Source organism: Neolamprologus multifasciatus, chromosome 8 (assembly GCF_963576455.1).
Source record: "Neolamprologus multifasciatus chromosome 8, fNeoMul1.2, whole genome shotgun sequence".
NCBI classification, from domain to species: Eukaryota; Metazoa; Chordata; class Actinopteri; order Cichliformes; family Cichlidae; genus Neolamprologus; species Neolamprologus multifasciatus.
Genome location: NC_140446.1, coordinates 9,395,459 through 9,413,173, shown reverse-complemented (window position 1 = coordinate 9,413,173; position 17,715 = coordinate 9,395,459). Strand labels below are relative to the sequence as shown.

Here is a 17,715-nt window from a genome sequence, read left to right as displayed (position 1 = left end):
GCAGAGATGAGTAATTCAGTGAATTCCTCCAGCCTCTTTAGACTGCAGGTGGATGTGGGCTTTTGATAACAAACACAAAAGAATAGAACAGATTTGTTGAAGTTTATTTGCCTGAGGCCATTTATCCTCTTATTTATATCTTTTACTCCCCCTCTGACAGGCATTTGCCCTTCACCCCGCAAACCTTTGGGAGTGATCAGCAGCTTCAAGCGTTAGAAGAAGTTAGCAGAAGTTACAACTGCATCCTCCTCAGTTTTTTGGAATCAACCAGTAAGATATTATTTTATCCAGGGAGGTACATCTCTGGGACAAGACTATAAAGGCTCTGTATTTTAGTGTTCTGTCACTGAGTTTTGTGCAGGTAAGAAATGATGGTTGATCTGGGATCGACTGATCATCTGGAATAGACAAAAGTTTCTGAAAATGAAACAAAATTTTCAAAGCAGCTATAATCCATAATTGTAACAGTATACAATCAAGTTCTCTTGTGCTAATGAATATACAGTTTTATACAATTTTCATTTTTCCATCAGCTTTACAGAACAGTTATATTTGAATATATGTATTTTTCCAAGCACTGTTTTCAGGTGTCTCCACATATTTCCCTGGAGCTAGCAGAGAACAAACACAGATCTAAAAGACTTAAATATATAAGAAACTTATTAAAATATTAGAGTCGTTAGATTTCTCCTAACAAAGCTCAAATGTAAATGTTTAAGCATGTGTTTAAACATTGTCCTAGCATGGTGTTATTTGCTTTTCAGTAATAAAAAAAAATACAAAAAAGTGAAGAAAAAGTTGTTAACTAAACTTCATGGCTATCCACTGAATAGCTGTCAACATGTTTGACTTATGCAAAACCTAAAATCTCACAGCGATGCTAGAGGGAAAATCTGCAAAATTCATCCAGTAACCTTTGAATACAGTCTGACTGGATCACAGAGGTGACATATCCCAAGAGACACACCTCTGTGGTGATCCTAAAACTGAATAGGTCAAGTGACCTCAACACAAAAGTATGTGTGTAACTAGCCTTCAAATCCATCAGGAATTCAAACTCACACTTTGATCATCTACTAACCTTGTTTTTTATGACTAATTTACCTCTATCAATACTTTAACCAGGCAGATAACAAAAAAGAAAATATTAAAGGAACAGTGTTTATTTTTAAATAACCTAAAAAATGAGTGACCCAAACTTAAAAAAATCAACAATGTCCCTTAAACCTGGACCCTTGACCCTAAATGCTTGACTCTGCTGACCCAGAAAGATGGTGTGAGGGAACGGCCTCTTTAGCAGAGCAACAAGAACAGGCTGGATGTATGAGGTAGCACCTCCCCTCCTCTCTCAATCACATTGTAGAAAAAGCCATCAGAATTAAGAGTCGAGCACTGGGCCAAATAGCTGGAGATTAACGGCTCCAAAAATAGGTGAAATGGGCTCTGTATGTGTGTGCCACTGAGCAAGACAGGAATTAATGGGGAAGAGGATGGCAACCAAAAGAGAGAGAATTATAGAACTCATTTGGTAAAAGGACATTTAAGTCCTTATATAGGTGCGGTTGCAGCTTTTATGCGGTTTAAATCCAAATTTAAAAATTGCATGAAATTATTCACTTACCTGGTAAGTAGAAAAAAATGTGTGTGTTTCCCTTCCACGCAGCATCTAAACTTACCTTCAGACCTGAAGAGGACTAAAGTTTACAGCTAAAGTTAGCACTGTCTGTCAACTGATCCCAGTCAAGGGTTAACGGTTAGATCCCTTTCTGGTGCCAAGGCTGGGTTTCACAGCTCCAAGGCCATCATGTGACTGTCAATAAAGTACTTTGAAATGTATGCTATCAAAACTACAAGGACACTATCAAATACAGCAATCAATCATTGGAGCAGAAATAGCAGGTGGGGAAAAGGAATGTGTGTGTTTAAACTGATTTGTCTTCATCTTAGTAAGTTGATTTATTAAATATTCTGCATACTTTCAGGATATTGAAGAATAAGGGAGTCAAGCCGAATTACTGTTAAGTTTTAATAGCAATGAACTGTAAAATCTCGGAAGAGACATAAACTGTTGTGGTGAAACATGTTTGCATGACAAATCTTACTGTGCCCCCCTGTGGTGGAAGTTTAAACTACTACGGAAACCACTTTCTCAAAGCCAATACTGCTGTTTTAATACCTGGCGTCAACGCTGCGTGAAACCTTAGAGAACAACTGTGCTGCCGGAAGGATCAATAAATGCTCACAGAAGAGGAAAAAATTGGAAAAAGTGATGGGTGGAGGAGATAAGGGGCACCAGTGTGGGAGTGGGTGGTGACGCGAGGGACACAGGGAGAAACCGAATGACAGCTGAGGTGAGTCACGTCTATTTTTATTCAGCCGCATGTCTCTGTGGGAAAGAATCAAAGCTAAACAGACGTGTTATCGCTCTCTTGTTTCATATCAACTGATGAGAAATCAAATCTACTGTAAAAAGCATTTCCCTGGAAAACTACAGCAAACAAAGCACACACACACACACACACGCATACACATGCACACTGCTGCAGAGTGAAACTACAAAAACACAATCACTGAACACAAATTCTTAGAATATATTTACCAGAGCGAGAGTAACAGGAGCTACTTCCTGTCTGTAAAGCAGGATATCTAATAGGATAGCAACAGGTTTGTTTACAGAGTGTCAAAGCTGCACTTTTTACACACGTCAGACATCTTTTCATCGTGTCACTTCATTCTACGCTTCCTGTGTTTCCTTTTCATCCTTTCCCATCTGACATTTCTGTCACAACAGTTTTATCGTTACACATCCTCTATTCTTCAGTTTTTTGTGTTTTAATTTACAGAACTTATTGCCGTTTACTCCATCTTCTTTCTTTCAGCCTTTCTAGCCCGTAGTTGATTTGCAATTCTTAAACCTTCCACACTCTACTTTTATCGTTCAGAACATAGTTTCTTTTAATTACTATGTAACCAAATACTTGAGATGAATAAATGAAAGTGATTAAATGATCACATTTTCTACAAGCATGGCCAATCCAAGCAGATGTTGTGATTTTTATCACCAGCCCTTAACTGCAGCTTTAAAAAACAATATTACAACACTAAAAATGCATGTTTAAAAAAATATTGCTCTGTGTTCCTATAGAGCCCTTATTCATTTTGTCCAGTGCGGCTTCTTTTCAGTGCGTGGTGGAACTGGGACGCCAGACGCAAGGCTGCAGACCCAGGTTGGAAGTGCTGAACCTAGGCCTGGGGACCCTGCTGGGTTGAGTGCTGCTGGAGGCCAGCTGAGGGGGGTGAGCAGGTTGTAGTGGACTTAGATTTGGAGCACTCTTAAACTGCCTGTTAGCCTGTGCAGCACTGGAGGACTGGGACAATGTAGGAGAAGCATGAGCAGAGGAGAAGGTAGGTAGCTTAGGGAGTGGGGCGGTAGGTGCAGGAGGCAGTGGGGGAGACAGCGGGGAGGTGGCCCACTGAGGCTGGCACGGAGGTGAATAGCACTGGAAGGGTTTGGCACCTTCACTGGGTGGAGGAGACATGATATCAGAGCGTCGGAGGGGTTCCCCAAGTGTCGTAGCTGATCGAGGTGCAATAACTTTGAGGGTGGGCCCTGTGGCTGTCGGTGGAGGTGTGGAGAAGCGTTTGACCTCACAGACTCGTGCTGTTTTCTGAGGACCACCTGTTAGTCCTCTATGCTGCTGATGGGTGGAGGTGTCTTGGAGAGCCCCACTTCCATAGCTGAACAAAGAAGAGTTGAGCTGGTAGGGCTGGTGGCTCATGATGTCCACAGGCTTGAGGCCTGCTTTCTGCCCCTTAGGTCCAGCTGCCCTAGACTTCATGATCTCGGGTTTCTTCTGTGCCTTAGGAGGACAGGAGGGAGATAGGAGAGGGTTGTAGTTGATGGGAGGTGGAGCACGGATATTGGACGAGTACTTCCATGTGGCAGGGAGGGAAGGTGTGGGTGAGGGGTCCCTTGTCTGAGCAGGAGAGTAAGGGGCAGCAGCAACAGATGGAGATCGCTCTACAATGTACCGATCCATCCTGTTCTGTCTCCGAGCAAACAGCTGGCCTCCTTTCCCTGCCAGCTGTGGCACTTGAGGGGTCTGTGGTTTGGGGGCTACAGGGGGTGCTCTGGATCCACGCTGTGCCTGCATAAAGTTGCAGGCCTCTGCCCCCAGCCTCAGCCAGTCCTCTTCAGGGCCTGATTCATGCCCAGCCTCCCCACTAGGTGTAACTCCAGATTCACCAGCCGGGGTTCTCTCAAAGCGGTCATCCATGTTTTGGACCATCGACAGCAAGTCCGGGTTTGGAGAGACATCTCTGTTCTGGACTGAGTTGAACATTGGCTTCTTGTTGCTACGACGACAGGCATCATGCAGGATACCAGTGCGAGTCGCTGGGACTGAGATGCGTTGCTCACGTGTCACCAGGGAATCATTGACAGGAGCCTGGGCAGGTGATGTAGCATCTGTCAAGTTATTGTAGGTATGGAAAGATGGAGAAGGAGGAGGCTGGGGTGCAGTAGGAGGAGGACGTGGTGGGGTGTATTGGGCATGGAAAGAGGTCTGATTAAAATCGTGGGGGTGAGGTGGGGAGATGGGAGGAGCTGAAAAGCAGTTGGAGGGGGGTTGATTAGCAGAAGCAGGGGGAGAGAGATATGACGGTGGAGCCGGAGGGGAAAAGGTTTGAGCCGGTGAGGCACATGGCAGAGAACTTGCAGAGGGAGAAAATGGGGTGGAAGGGGAAACATGCACTGTAGGCTGTGGAGAAAATGTGTGTGCAGGAGGCTGCGCGAAAGATGCAGAAGACAGGGAGGAGGGAGGTGAGAGGGCTGGCGGGGGAGAGGTAACAGAGGGTGAAGTGTTGCTGGTGCTATTTCTTGGCGGGATATACAAAGATGTGCTAGACACTGCTCTCCTTGCATCTGATGGAGGGTGAAAAGTTGGGATATTCATTGTGGAGACAGCGGCCACAGGTTTGGATACCATCGTTATGGGCGTGGGCTTGGGCTGGGGAGGCCGAAACATCACAGAGGTCACAGACGCACGAGAAGGGGTGGAGCCAGAGTTGAAAGGCCTCGCCGTGCGGTTCAGAACTGCAGGGTTAGGAGTGAAGCTGGAGTTATTGTGTGAGTCTATGATTGGGTTGGGACTATGATTAGGAGAAGGATCAGGGTTGCCATTTTGACTTTGGAGGGGTGTCTGTGAGGGCATGCTCAGCACAACACTAGCCCGACTGACAACTGCTGACCCCCCATTGGTCAGAACCACAGCTGGTGGAGACATGTGTGAAGGGGGGTGGTTGCTGTTTGGTTTCTTTGTGAGGCTGCTCTCCAGGCTTGATTCTCGATAGGCTGAGCTCTCCAGTCGCGATCCTTCCAAAGCTGGCCTTAGATTTGCAGAAGTCACACGTCCTGGGGTCTGATATGCAGAGATGTCCAGTTCTGCACCCTGATTAGTTGTTGGAGAAGTCGGTGTGGTCGATGGGCAGGCAGAGCTCCTTCTGTCCAGCAGGTCCAGATAACCAGTGTCCCACGTAGGGTCAAATGATCCCGAGAATCCCTCTTCCTCAAATTCTGAGCCACTTAGAATGGAACTTCCTCCTTCTTCCTCAGTCTCTCCTCCTGTCTCCCCTTCTGTGTCCCCTCCTCTATCTCCCTCAGCTTTGCCAAAGCAGGTGAGTGTGTACTTTTTGGCTCTCTGTCTGCGTTTCTTGAACATAAGCACCCCTTTCGAGTTGGGGTTGGGAGCATCAGTGAGCAGAGATGCAATGGAGCGGCATTTAGTACGAGCTTCCTTCACCTGTTTTTCCACCAAACTCTCCCCGCGCTGTAACTCTGCAAGACAAGAAGAGTACAGAAATAAATCAACTGAAAGAGAGCGGAAACAGAGGGGAGAAGCAGCAATGAGATTTTTGACGAATACAAAAAAAGACACAGGCGACAAGTACAGGAAACATAACAATGTGATAGCGTGAGTAGTGGCTGATTAATACAGCATTATCACAGTGAGGAGCTGCGATGAACAGTGACAGACAGGAGTGCGTGTTGTGGATTTGGAACAAAGAATTCCTGCTGCTCTCCAGAGCTGAGTCACATAGTCCAGGAAGGTTTAATCACAGTGTCTCTCCTGCACAAATCCTTGACTGTGCCTGTGTGCGTCATGGATTTTTGTGAAGGACATTTACCCGGTCACGTTTTCATGGCAAAAGCTTGGCCCTGTAATTACAGCATTTTAGGTAGAAGGCTAGTTTTAAGGTTAAAGTTAAAGTAATAGTAAATGATAGTTTTAGGTTAAGTCTCCGGCAAATGAATGCAATCCAAAGCAAAATAGTTGAAGTGATGGAAGTGATGGAAACTGTGTGGAGAAACTGCATGTGCACATTTGTGTATCCCTGCTTAGTGCTATGCTATTTGGATCGTCTTAGTGTCTGGCTCACCTCACGTAAATATGCTACTGACATAACTGTAGACTGATGACTGATGACTGACCCTGGCACACACAACATTGTGTATTATGTTAAAAGTAATAATGAAAATGCACTACTCCAGCACTTTAAAATATAGTCAGCAACCTACTGTTTAATATCCTAACATTTAACAATAACTATAACACACTTACCATTTCTTAGCAATACTGCAACAGTAAACAACAGAACAAAAGCCTGAAAATTTTTAGGTTTTAAAGAAGAGACGAAACAAAGAACAATCTAAAAGTAAGTAGTGGTTACACATGCAAAGGCTCTTCACTCTTCCTCCTATTTGCTACCCTTAAACGCAATAACTGAAGCACATCATAAGCTCGATGCCAAAAGCCCACACCCCAAATACTAATAATATGTCATTACAACATGAAAAGAGGAAACACTGTTGTCCTATCCTCACATTATGTGTCTGCTCTCCTGTTACTCCATATGTAATTTCAGATACTGTGAATTACACTTTAAATCTTGAAAAAATGAGATGAAATTACACCACAAGGTGCTACTGGACAGTCTGTATCACATTTTATGGCATTCCATCCTAACAAAAGACAATCTGCTGGCACTGCGAGAAGAAAAGTCAGAGGGTCACCAAAGCTATTAGTGTTCAGCATCAGGGGACCATGAAGGAAAGAAATAATAATAATAAATAACCATTAGGTAGCTGTTTGTTTCAGTCTGGTCCACAGTGTTGGTATCCCTTGCCATTCATAAAGCCATGCCAACAGTATACAGCATTAAAACATATCTATTAATAATTTGTAACTTTTGTACCGTTTATTATTTGCATCAAGTCCTACAATAAGGAATATACACTGTTCAGATAAAGCACAACTGCATGAGCTGGTTTAAATTGTCTTTACAGCGCAGAATGGCACAGAGTTTACATTTTCAGTTGTTTCAGCATAATCAGTCAAGTCTGCTTACATGACTCAGAAATTTGGTAATTCTTCTTGATCTGAAAATAAAAAAAACAAACATTTCACTCCAAAGTGATATGTCTTCCAATGCTTCTATAGTAGCTTATGTCTACTTCAAAGGGTGTCATTGATCTTACCTGCATACACAGTCCGTGGGACTGTCTGTCCACCTACATCTGAACCTGCAGAAGATGTGAGGTCCCTCATCTCATGAGTGTGAATGCACGCTTGTCCGTAACCACCCTCAGACCCTCCCACACACACCCTAACGGTGTCCAAGTCGGCTGTGAGTGGGGAGACGTTTAGTCTGTGTCTATCAGCCCTTCTCTCAGGGCACAGCCCATGTAAAGACCTTTGTCTCTCTCTAGCACCAAACCAACACATGATGTCAGCCCTCTATTCCTGTCGGTGTGACAGGCATCAAACACCTGTCTGGTCTCTGTCACAGACGCGCACACACAAACACACACACAAGGACGGGAAGACCCCATCACCAGAGGATATTTAGAAACCAGTGTCAATGTGTGTGTGTATGTGTATATGAGTTCATAAAGCCAAATATAGGTTACAAAGAAAAGCGTGGTCATAACTCTTTGCTGATGTGCTGTTCTCTTCTGCTGACACCTCACACCTGACTAACACTGCACACACAGACGCATAACTCTTTAGAGCTAATAATCCCATACCTAAAACCAATGGCTGTGTGTGTGTGTGTGTGTGTGTGTGTGTGTGTGTGTGTGTGTGTGTGTGTGTGTGTGTGTGTGTGTGTGTGTGTGTGTGTGTGTAACATGAGAAAGGGCAGATCTCTGGACACCACAGTCATGATTTGTCCTATAGCAAAGGCCTCACCATACACCAAAGTCATTCAGGTCTAGGGCCTCTTGAACTGGATGACAGATCTTTCATTTCTGCAATGTTTGCTCATATTAAATCTGAACTCAGTCACTCCATAGCTATTAGGTTTAATCAGCTATCATCCTTATTGCCTTGTTGAAATGATAGACCGACTAAAGAACGCTGTAAGGAACAGTTAAGCACGTTCTCATCTTAACATCCCAGCAGAGCAATAGTTGCATTTTCCTATGAATCAATCTAGAGTCCCCAATAAATGTAATCTATACCGATGTGTATTTGGGATGTACTATATATCTGCAGCTGAGTAGTGCAGTTTCAGTGCCATTGCCCTCTTAATGCTTCATATGCTGCTTCAGAAAGTTGCTGGAAGGAGACACAAGTCATGAGAAAATGGAACTGATTAACTTAAAGTGAGATGTCAAATCCAGCGTATTGTGGAAATATTGGTAAGCAGAGGATGAACGTTCAAAATGACTAACAAGCTGCTCAGTAGATGGAAGACACTCTCAAATAACTTGGAGAGTTTGGATTTTCTAACAGAGTGGACTGTGTGATGGCTCTACACAAAAAGAAACTACAAGCAGGATCAAGGATGAAGCAAAGAGCTTCCATGATCAGATTGTTGCTACGAGAGTACCACAAGACCTGAGGTGAGTGCTGCATAGAAATACAGAGCAAAACTCAGGTTAAAGATTGTCTGGCAGAAGCTCACTATCCAAAAAACTGTGCCAGTCAGCTGACAGTAACATCAGATTGGCACAGGGGGAAATTTTTATCTTCATCGGATATCCATGACATCATCATGTTGCCTAGGAACCACCAAGCAATGGGATAAAATGTGCCTGTAGCTTTTGTGCACCCACAGCATCCTCACCTTAATTCCACAACTCATGCTTATGCTTATGCTCACAGAAGCTAATGCCTAGCAATGGGATAAAATGATAAAAGGATAAAATTTTTCTTTTTTCTTTTCTTGTAATTTAACAAATGATTCACAAAGTGTGGACTCCAATTAAACCCCAGAAAGCCATTTAATTTTTTTAAAGTACATAAAATACCCAAAATTTTAATTTTCATTGTAATCTAGCTTGAATTTGCCTTTCATATTTCCATTAAAAGGCAATGGGATCTAAAAACAAGATGTCATTTTTATTTATTTATTTTTTTACCTACTTTTTTTTTTTAGCTTTGTGGTCATAGAAAACTAAAATGGAGTAGTGTCATTCAGGTAGAAAGCAGTGCTATTAATGGAGCATGAATGAGTCAAAACTCTAAAAAGAAAATATTTCATTGTGGGCTGTGAGAAGATCAGGGTGGAAAGGTTTGGGTGGAACGCAGAATTTCAGAATTTAAAATATGTTTTTAAAAGTGCAATTCACGACTGAACCACCAATTATTATCTGATGAACAGAATCGCAGAGAATTTACTGAATTCACTGATACAAGTAAAAACACATCTGTGTGACTTTCATATACACACATAATCACACGTCTAGTCTGTCAATCAGAGGTTTGAATAGCTATAAATACACCCATCGAGGCAAATGCTCAGCATACTTGCAGTGGAGATACGCTGCTGTTTCAGGGGACGGAAGAGGGGAAGAGGGGAGGTGGAATACCTCATGAGTATCTGGTTTATCTCACCCCATCACCACCAGCCTGTCAATATACACTTCAGTTCCAAGAAATGTCCACCAGGGGGTGATTTAAGACTACAAGCTAACTGCAGTTGGAGCCTTTTTAGACACACCAGAAAGAATCTTAGGAGTTGTAGTTAAAATGCAAAAACACAGTGGTAGCGACTGAAATAGCTGCTTTACCAGGACACCGGTGACACTGGTGGATTGTCGTGACACTTAAAAGAAGTTTAGCAGCAGCTACACGATATTACAACGGAGACCAAAAGCTGCTGGTTAGAATTTGAATGAGAAGAAGTGGCATTCACATACACAGCATGCCGTCAGGTATTAGCACTCTGATGTCAATTATGGATCATTTTCAGCATCAGTGTGATTCTTTGTTTACATCATAACAACAAATGCCAAAAAATCCCACTTTTTGTACACATAATCAAACCTTAAGTTTACTCATTTTTTTTTAATTCTTTAACTGGAACTGAGTAAAAAAGTACTTGAAATGATATAGATTTAAATAAAAATATATACTCACTGGCTTGCCGTGCTTTGTCCATGTAGGTGGTGGAGAGTTCATCATTTACAGGCATCTGCTGTGGTCCCACCATAGGCACCAGATGTTTCCCAGACACTAACATTAGAGCCTCTTTCGCCCTTTCTGGAGACACTAGGGGTGAGCAGGCAAGCCCATTGCAGCCCCCTGCCTCCTGGAAGCCACTGTCTCCTTCTTCTTCTGCTTCCACCAACCCCTGATCAGGAGTCGGGGTGATCGTGTGAGGAGTCAGCGAGTGGGGTGTGTGTGTAGGAGTGGTCCACTCTGTCTGGTGAGGCTGATAGATGAGCTCTCTGCGAGGAACACCAGCAGCGCACTGGCCATTCCACATCGCCTGCGAGGTAACGCCTGCATCTGTAGCACTCTCATAGCTTGTAAAAAAAAACAGGATGGAACAAAGCTAATCAAATTTATTATCGAGATTAGAAAGTGAAATACTTTCATAGTGGGTTAGCTAACTGTATACATCTTAGACTTTAATCCATAAAATCCAATAATATATAATGTGTCGCCCTAAAAATGTTATTAAAATACAACAGGATGCCGAGTTTTCAAGGGTTTTTAACAATTTGCTGCTGGAGCTCCACTTCTAAACACTAATAAAAAGTTCAAAATATTACTTTTTAGTCAATCTTCTTTTAAATATGTTACATTTCTGGGAAGAATGATTAAAGGGGTGGAACTTCTGCTCTCCATCTCTTACCCACTCATCTCTGAGGTCTCCTCCTCTTCTTGCCTGTCGTAGCGTGAAGGTGAGCGTGCATGAGGAGGTGTGCGACGATGCCGGCGGTGTGTGCGCGAGTTTGTGTCTGCGTCACTGTCTGTTTCTCCATAATAAGCCTCACTGTCTGGAGGGGAGGTAATACCCTGGGGTATCTCGACAGAGGAGAGGATGGAGAAGCTGTTGGAGTCTGCAGGAGGAGACAGGACCCTCATGGAGGAGAGGGGGGATGCAGAGCAACCAGAGTAAGATGAGCACTGCAAGTTAGAAGGGGCCCTAAAATCACAGGGATGTCAAGGTGTGAAAATACAGTTGGTATGATATGACAGCAAGACTGTTGTTTACTGTATGTGAGTGTCCCTGCTCTGACCTTTTGACTCTGAGCATTAGTGCGTTGCTCTGTTTATCTATGAGGCTCATGGCCTCAGCATGACTGAGCTCTGCACAGGCTTGATCACCAATGGCCACCAGCTCATCATGTTCCTTCAGTCCGGCTCGGCATGCTTTGCTACGCCTGCGTACCTGTAGAGAAGAAAAAAGGTGAGTGAATCATTTATATTTGTGCCCATGTAAAGGCAGAGCGGGCATGTTGTTTAATCATTTCAGGCTCTGCTTTGCATCATCTTTTACACTTTATTAGTTATTTGACCTTTTAGGTGTGAAACCGCTCTAAAATGATCTATATCATCAACCTGTTGTTACCTATTACAGTATATATGACACAGAGCAGGTCACTGAACCCTGATTCCTTCCACTGGCTAAGCCTTGAATATGCTGCCACTAGCATGGATATTTACAATACTCAACCCAGAGTATCCCAGAGTAAGATGTAAGTAAGACATCCCACAATGTTGCCCACAAAAAACAGTTTTCTAATAAAGTTTGTCTAAAATAATATTTTTATGCTTTCTTTTCCATTACTTGAGGGAGATCTATAGTGGGCAGTATATTGTCTTAATGTTATTGTTGCACAGATTTCTGCCTTTATATTGTCTTCTCTCATGCTTTTAAAATAGAGTTTAATCTGAAGCTGTGTTTCATAGAATTTAGAGCTATCCAATCCAATCCAATCCAATTTCATTTATAAAGCACTTTAAAATACCCAGCACAGGAACAAAGTGCTGTACAGAAAATAAGTTAAAACAATAGAATAACAGAAAACAGCAAAATAAATAAGAAAAAAACACATAAAACATAAAATTAAAACAGCCCTATATTAAAACAAGAACAAGATAAAACAGCATTGAATCACCTAAAAACAAGATAAAAAATAAAAAAACAACATCTCACGTGGTGTCAAAGGCCAGGGTAAAGAGGTGGGTTTTCAAGAGTGACTTAAAAACAGATAAAGAACTGGCCTGTCTAATCTCTAAAGGAAGCTCGTTCCACAGTTTTGGAGCTGCTACAGCAAAAGCACCATCTCCTCTAAGTTTACGCCCAGTCCTGGGTATCTTCAGGAGCAGCTGATCACCTGACCTGAGAGAGCGGGTGGGTGTATAAGGCTGTAGCAGCTCAGAGAGATAAGATGGGGCTAGGCCATGGAGAGCTTTAAAAGTAAATAAAAGAATTTTAAAATATAATCCAGATTTCTTTCATAAAAACTTGGAGCTTGAAGTTTTGTTAGAAGTGTAATCCACCATCACAATCCTCCATCTCAACATTTTCTGCACTGGAGGACACTGAATTTGGCTGAAAAGAGGCACGTTGTGTTTTTTTTCCTTTTGGGTTTTTTTTTTCATGATACATGGCTGTATTTGGGTTTTTGCTGTCCTTTTTTACTGGTTTAAACCAAGTCGTCTAAGTTTAAGTGTAACTATTTCGTTTTTTTGAGGGGACTAGTAGGCATAATGTATTTTATACTTGAACTTTAAAGTGAAACGATCTTGCATGTCTTCTTCTGTTTGATTGTGTTTTTTAAATAGGATTTTTTATCAGTACATACTGAACAGCATTTACATGGATAGTGATATCTCTGATAGGCTAATATCAGCCATTAATACCAAACTATATATCAGTCTGGTTCTAACAAAACATGGTGACATGTTTGAGGTCCCTGCACAGTCGTGCCTTAGTATGATACTATATTGTTTTTTCCTAATAAAAATCTTTGATTGCTCCTGCACAAGCACAGAAACGCTGTCAAGTATTTGTTAGCTTATTTTTTTATGTCTGGCTATATAAAAGTGACCAAAAACATTCTGCAACATGCAGCTCTCCTTTAGCGACAGTCATTATCATCCCTGCATCGGAATTAACTTGTGAAGTCATGCAGCTGTTGTTGAAGGTCACTAAGAGATGAGGTCATAGGATCCTTCAGGAAATATGTCTGCTGGGGGGTAGACGCTACTGCGGGAGTGATAGATTGTATAGATGGAAAGGCGACTATTCTTGTCTGATAGATTATAATTACCTCTAAGAGAAAAGGATAAAGCTATCCAATCTGTAGCCTCACATAAACACACTGATACACATACTTTATCGCTGCTGAAGGTAAAAATGTTAATTGTGTTCAAGTGCCTCCTTTGCCTTTATCAGTATCTCCTGACCCAATAATCCAACTCTGTCGTCATACAAGCAAAGCAAGGACAAGCTATTTATCTCCAGCCAATGTACACACACATGTACACACACAGCTCAAGTGTGCATCATGAAAGAGGGGGTTTGAACAGCTGCTTCACCAGTCTGGACCATGGGGCATGCCTGTCATTCACCATATGTCGCCCACATACCCGAAATAAAGCCTTGCAGAAAAATCACCCACATTCTTACACAAATGGGGGAAAGACAGATGCTACTATTATAGATAAACCACACACACACACACACACATACACAGACATGCAAAAGTAGAATTAATTAAAAAGGAAAGAAAATGTGTGTGTTTGTGTGTGTGCCTGTATTTTTTTATGTGACCAAGAGGTCGTCCTTTTTCCATGCTCAGCTTCCAGCTCCTCTTAGATGAGCTATTCTGATCCTCTGGTCCTCTCCATTCCCAACTGGGCTTATCTGAGGTATGCCCAACCACACATAAACACACTTCAACAGACTAAAGCACACACTCATCACTGATCAACCTCCCATCAAACTCCCTTTTCCACTTGAAAGTCTTTAATGAAAAGAAGCACGTTTCTGAATCAGACATTTTGGCTGCTCGTGGGTGAATGATGGACTTTCAGTGTGAGCGAGTCCACATTCCTGCTTTCCAGAATAGCTTTTCCCATTAGAGAGCACATTCTGGACTGTCATCAAAAATAAACAGAGATGCAAAAAGCCTTTAGAAAAACCCAGCCAGAAAAAAAATCTCTTAGGCTTAAAGATGGATTAATGTGTCACACAAATATGTGACAGTGAAAAATATGAAACAAGTTTATTACCTGTTGTAGGTGTGTTCACAATAGCCGGACGTGTACTCATATACATGGATGACATATGAACCTGTTTCAAAGAAATCCAGGGATGGAACTCGAGTCAAACCCCAAACATGTGTTCACGCTGCTCGCTGACCCACTAATTCACTCATAACAGGTGAGGCACAAAGTGAACTGAGCCACAGCCAAACGAGTGTCAGGAACAGTGGCCTGAATTCCCTTCCCCCCTGTCAAGTATTGTAATGCAATTATTACTTCTTTTTTTTTTTTAGCTAATTTTGTTTCTTTGTGTTGTTTTAACTCAAGCAAAGCAGTTTGTAAAATGACTAGAAGCAAAAGGAAAATGCATTCATATATTTCAATAAAGTTTTTTTTTTTTTTTACAATCATTCATACGGACAGGTAATCCTCCTTCCCCAAAAGCCAATTTGGAACCAGGAAAAATCCTGAACTGTCAAAACTGTGTGAACTTGAAGGGACATTACTTTTATTCAGAAGTTTATATAAGATTACACTCTGATTAAAATCATTTTTAAATGAATTTGCCCATCAAGGAAGTCATTCTTGCCTTTCTAGGCATGAACAAGTAAATGTAAAATAGCAAGTATATTAGTTTAGTTTCTGGATAGGTGAATTTATTTAATATTTATTTATTTAAATATTTTGTTAGATGCCACTTTTATACTGCAGTTTTTTTTTTTTATAATTATGTCACAGTAATGCTATTTGTTAGAGGCAAAGTTTCATATTTTCAAAAAAATACAAACATTGACTCACAATCACAATCAATTCATGTAAGTTATATTGAAAAACTTCACTAAATTGATGAAGGCTGAAATGTAAGATGTTAGTTTTGTAAGTACATGGAATAGTTTTAGTTTGTTTTGTTTAGATTTTGTGTTAATTCGAGTTAACTGAAATGTATTTTTGCTCCTAGTTTTAGTTCAGTTTTATTTAATTAGAATAACATAAGGACAGCACAGTGAAACAGTTTCAAGCAAGATGTAATTTAGCTATTTAAAATCCTAAAAACACCTACAGGAACCAGAAAGTAAAATCTCTAGTGACTCTAGTGCAGCTGATTCATTTATTCGTATTTCAGGTCAGATTACAAACCACAAGACTCGCTGAGGGCCGAGCCTACAGTTAACAGCTGCAATCTCCATCAAATCGTCTACTCACATTACTACCTTGGCAGCAAACTTGACTGCAACATACTGCATGCATACACATATATCAGATCTACTGTACCTTGGCCACCTGTAGAGGATTTTGCTGCTCAGCTCCTCCCTGGAGTCTGAAACCCCACGGGGCTCCTCCTGAGAGAGACACCACAATCTCCTCAACTACCATTCCTGCTCTCAGCTCACAGCCTGCTGTGTGCCTGTGTGGTGGTGTATATGCTGCTCTCCCCTTCTTCAGTTCCTCACACTCTGTGAGTATCAATAGGTATCTCACTGCTTTCCGTCACTCCACCCATGAGGAGACAGAGGGTGGCTGGCTTTCATCTGCTCACGCTGGAATGCTGTGTCAGAGGGTGGGAGCTCAGCAGGGTGAGAAGGGGCAAAAGTGTGTAGCGTGATTGTGTGTATCTGTGTGTGCATTCGTCCTCACTTGGATTCAACACTTGCCATGTCACTCTCCAGCACCCTGTCCTGCAAGGGGCACTTACTGATATATCCTCCATAAATAACCATCAGCACCACTCCCTCTTCAACCCCCCCACCCCCCCACCCCAGCTCAGCAAGCCTGACCAGCACCCGCGGTACATGGATCAGTCTTCTTAATGGATGACTATCCAATCTGACAGTTTCAGAGTGGGTGCTAAAGGGACTTCTGGCTCTGAGGAAGTAGAGGTTTGGTGCTGTAGCTGACTTTGTGAAAACTGTTACAGTTATTTCAATAAATGAGGAGCTTGGCTGTTGTATTAAAGCTTCATCACATCAGACGTCGCTAAAGGAAGGCGCACGATTAAAGAATTTGTACTTGACTACCTGATCCAAATTGCAAACCCATTTGAGATGATTTAAAAGAGAAATTGTCCTGCATTTTGCAAGCTCAAAATGCAGACTGATTTGGCAGTTCTACAGTGTATTGGCTTCTTCTGGCTTACATTTAGAGGCGCTGGAAGTCGGCTGCATGTGCTCACACACATTCAGATGGCTACCTCATATCACATTGTGATTATTTGATGAATAGCCAACACTCCTAACCGAGCAAGATAAAACCAGCATTCCTGAAAAGGGTAGCATGGGCTATCAGGAGAACTTTTTGGTGTATGTTCTGTATGTTCTGTATGGTCTGTTGTTAGCCAGAATGCTCAAAATGCTACAGAGGACAGGCATTTAAAAACTGATGGATTGGGGGTTTGTCGTCTTACATTTTTTGAGGTTTTTGCTGAGATCTTTATCTATTTATTTATTTTTATTTTATTTACTGGCTGTACCACAGCGATGATGATTTACACCAAATGGCATTCCTGATGCATCCAAGCTTCAGACTTGTACAAGGATTACAGTGGCTCTTGGCAAGAGGGAAATGGAAGGTTTACAAGATGGTAGTGAAACCTGCTATATTATATGGTTTGGACTTGTTAGCACTGAAAAAAGACAGAAGGCAGAGCTCTTAAGGATACAACAATACCATTACTATGTACATTTATAGCTACTTTTACTTTCTAAGTAGGTAAAATACTTATTCCACCAAAGAGGAAAAATATAAATAGATTCTGAAACTCTTCAGTGCAACATTTGCATTGCAACTGTTTTGCAGCACCTATGTTAGCACATAATATAGGTGCTAGAGTTCCATAATACAGTGTCTATATCAAGGAACGAGTTTTCGACACTAGTTTAAAGATTTTCCATATTCCAGATGCCACAAACCAAACCTGTTACCCCATGGGGTAAAACTTTAATTTATTTTATTTTATTAATTTATTGGTATTATTGTAATGAAAATCCAGTTATTCTTAATGATAAGATATTGTCATGTATGTTGCGGGTCCTGAGGAATTTAATTTTTATGTGGAAACATGTAAATGAAAATGAAAATGAAAAGGGACTAAATTTAAACCTAAATATACATTTCTATTTTTAAATGTTTTGCCACTACATACACATTTTTATTGTATTTTATTGTAAAACTGAGACTGAATAAACTCCTCAGGAAGTTGTTGGCATGA

At 41.6% G+C, this 17,715-nt stretch overlaps 1 protein-coding gene across 2 annotated transcripts; it reads right to left on the bottom strand.

The window, feature by feature from the left end:
• Positions 1–2,352: 2,352 nt before the first annotated feature.
• On the bottom strand, positions 2,353–16,265 carry LOC146512474 (synaptopodin 2-like protein). 2 transcript variants are annotated; one of them, XM_085169720.1, is made up of 5 exons: positions 15,783–16,265; positions 11,534–11,685; positions 11,146–11,439; positions 10,425–10,813; positions 2,353–5,836 (listed from the first exon to the last, which is right to left on the bottom strand). In XM_085169720.1, exons 1-5 carry the CDS (start codon positions 15,882–15,884, stop codon positions 3,180–3,182), a joined length of 3,594 nt encoding a protein of 1,197 aa, XP_085025846.1. In that variant the 5' UTR covers positions 15,885–16,265; the 3' UTR covers positions 2,353–3,179. The 2 variants fall into 2 exon arrangements, with proteins under 2 accessions (XP_085025846.1, XP_085025848.1); XM_085169722.1 differs by lacking the exons at positions 10,425–10,813; positions 11,146–11,439; positions 11,534–11,685; positions 15,783–16,265 and adding an exon at positions 7,538–10,321.
• Positions 16,266–17,715: the final 1,450 nt, after the last annotated feature.

Coding starts and splice junctions, on each gene's coding strand:
- LOC146512474 (XM_085169720.1), bottom strand. CDS start 15,884: ATGGTAGTTGAGGAGATTGTGGTGTCTCTCTCAGGAGGAGCCCCGTGG. Junction 11,686..15,782: donor ATCCTCTACAGGTGGCCAAG/GTACAGTAGATC, acceptor TCTTCTCTACAG/GTACGCAGGCGTAGCAAAGC. Junction 5,837..10,424: donor GGACAAAGCACGGCAAGCCA/GTGAGTATATAT, acceptor CTTGTCTTGCAG/AGTTACAGCGCGGGGAGAGT.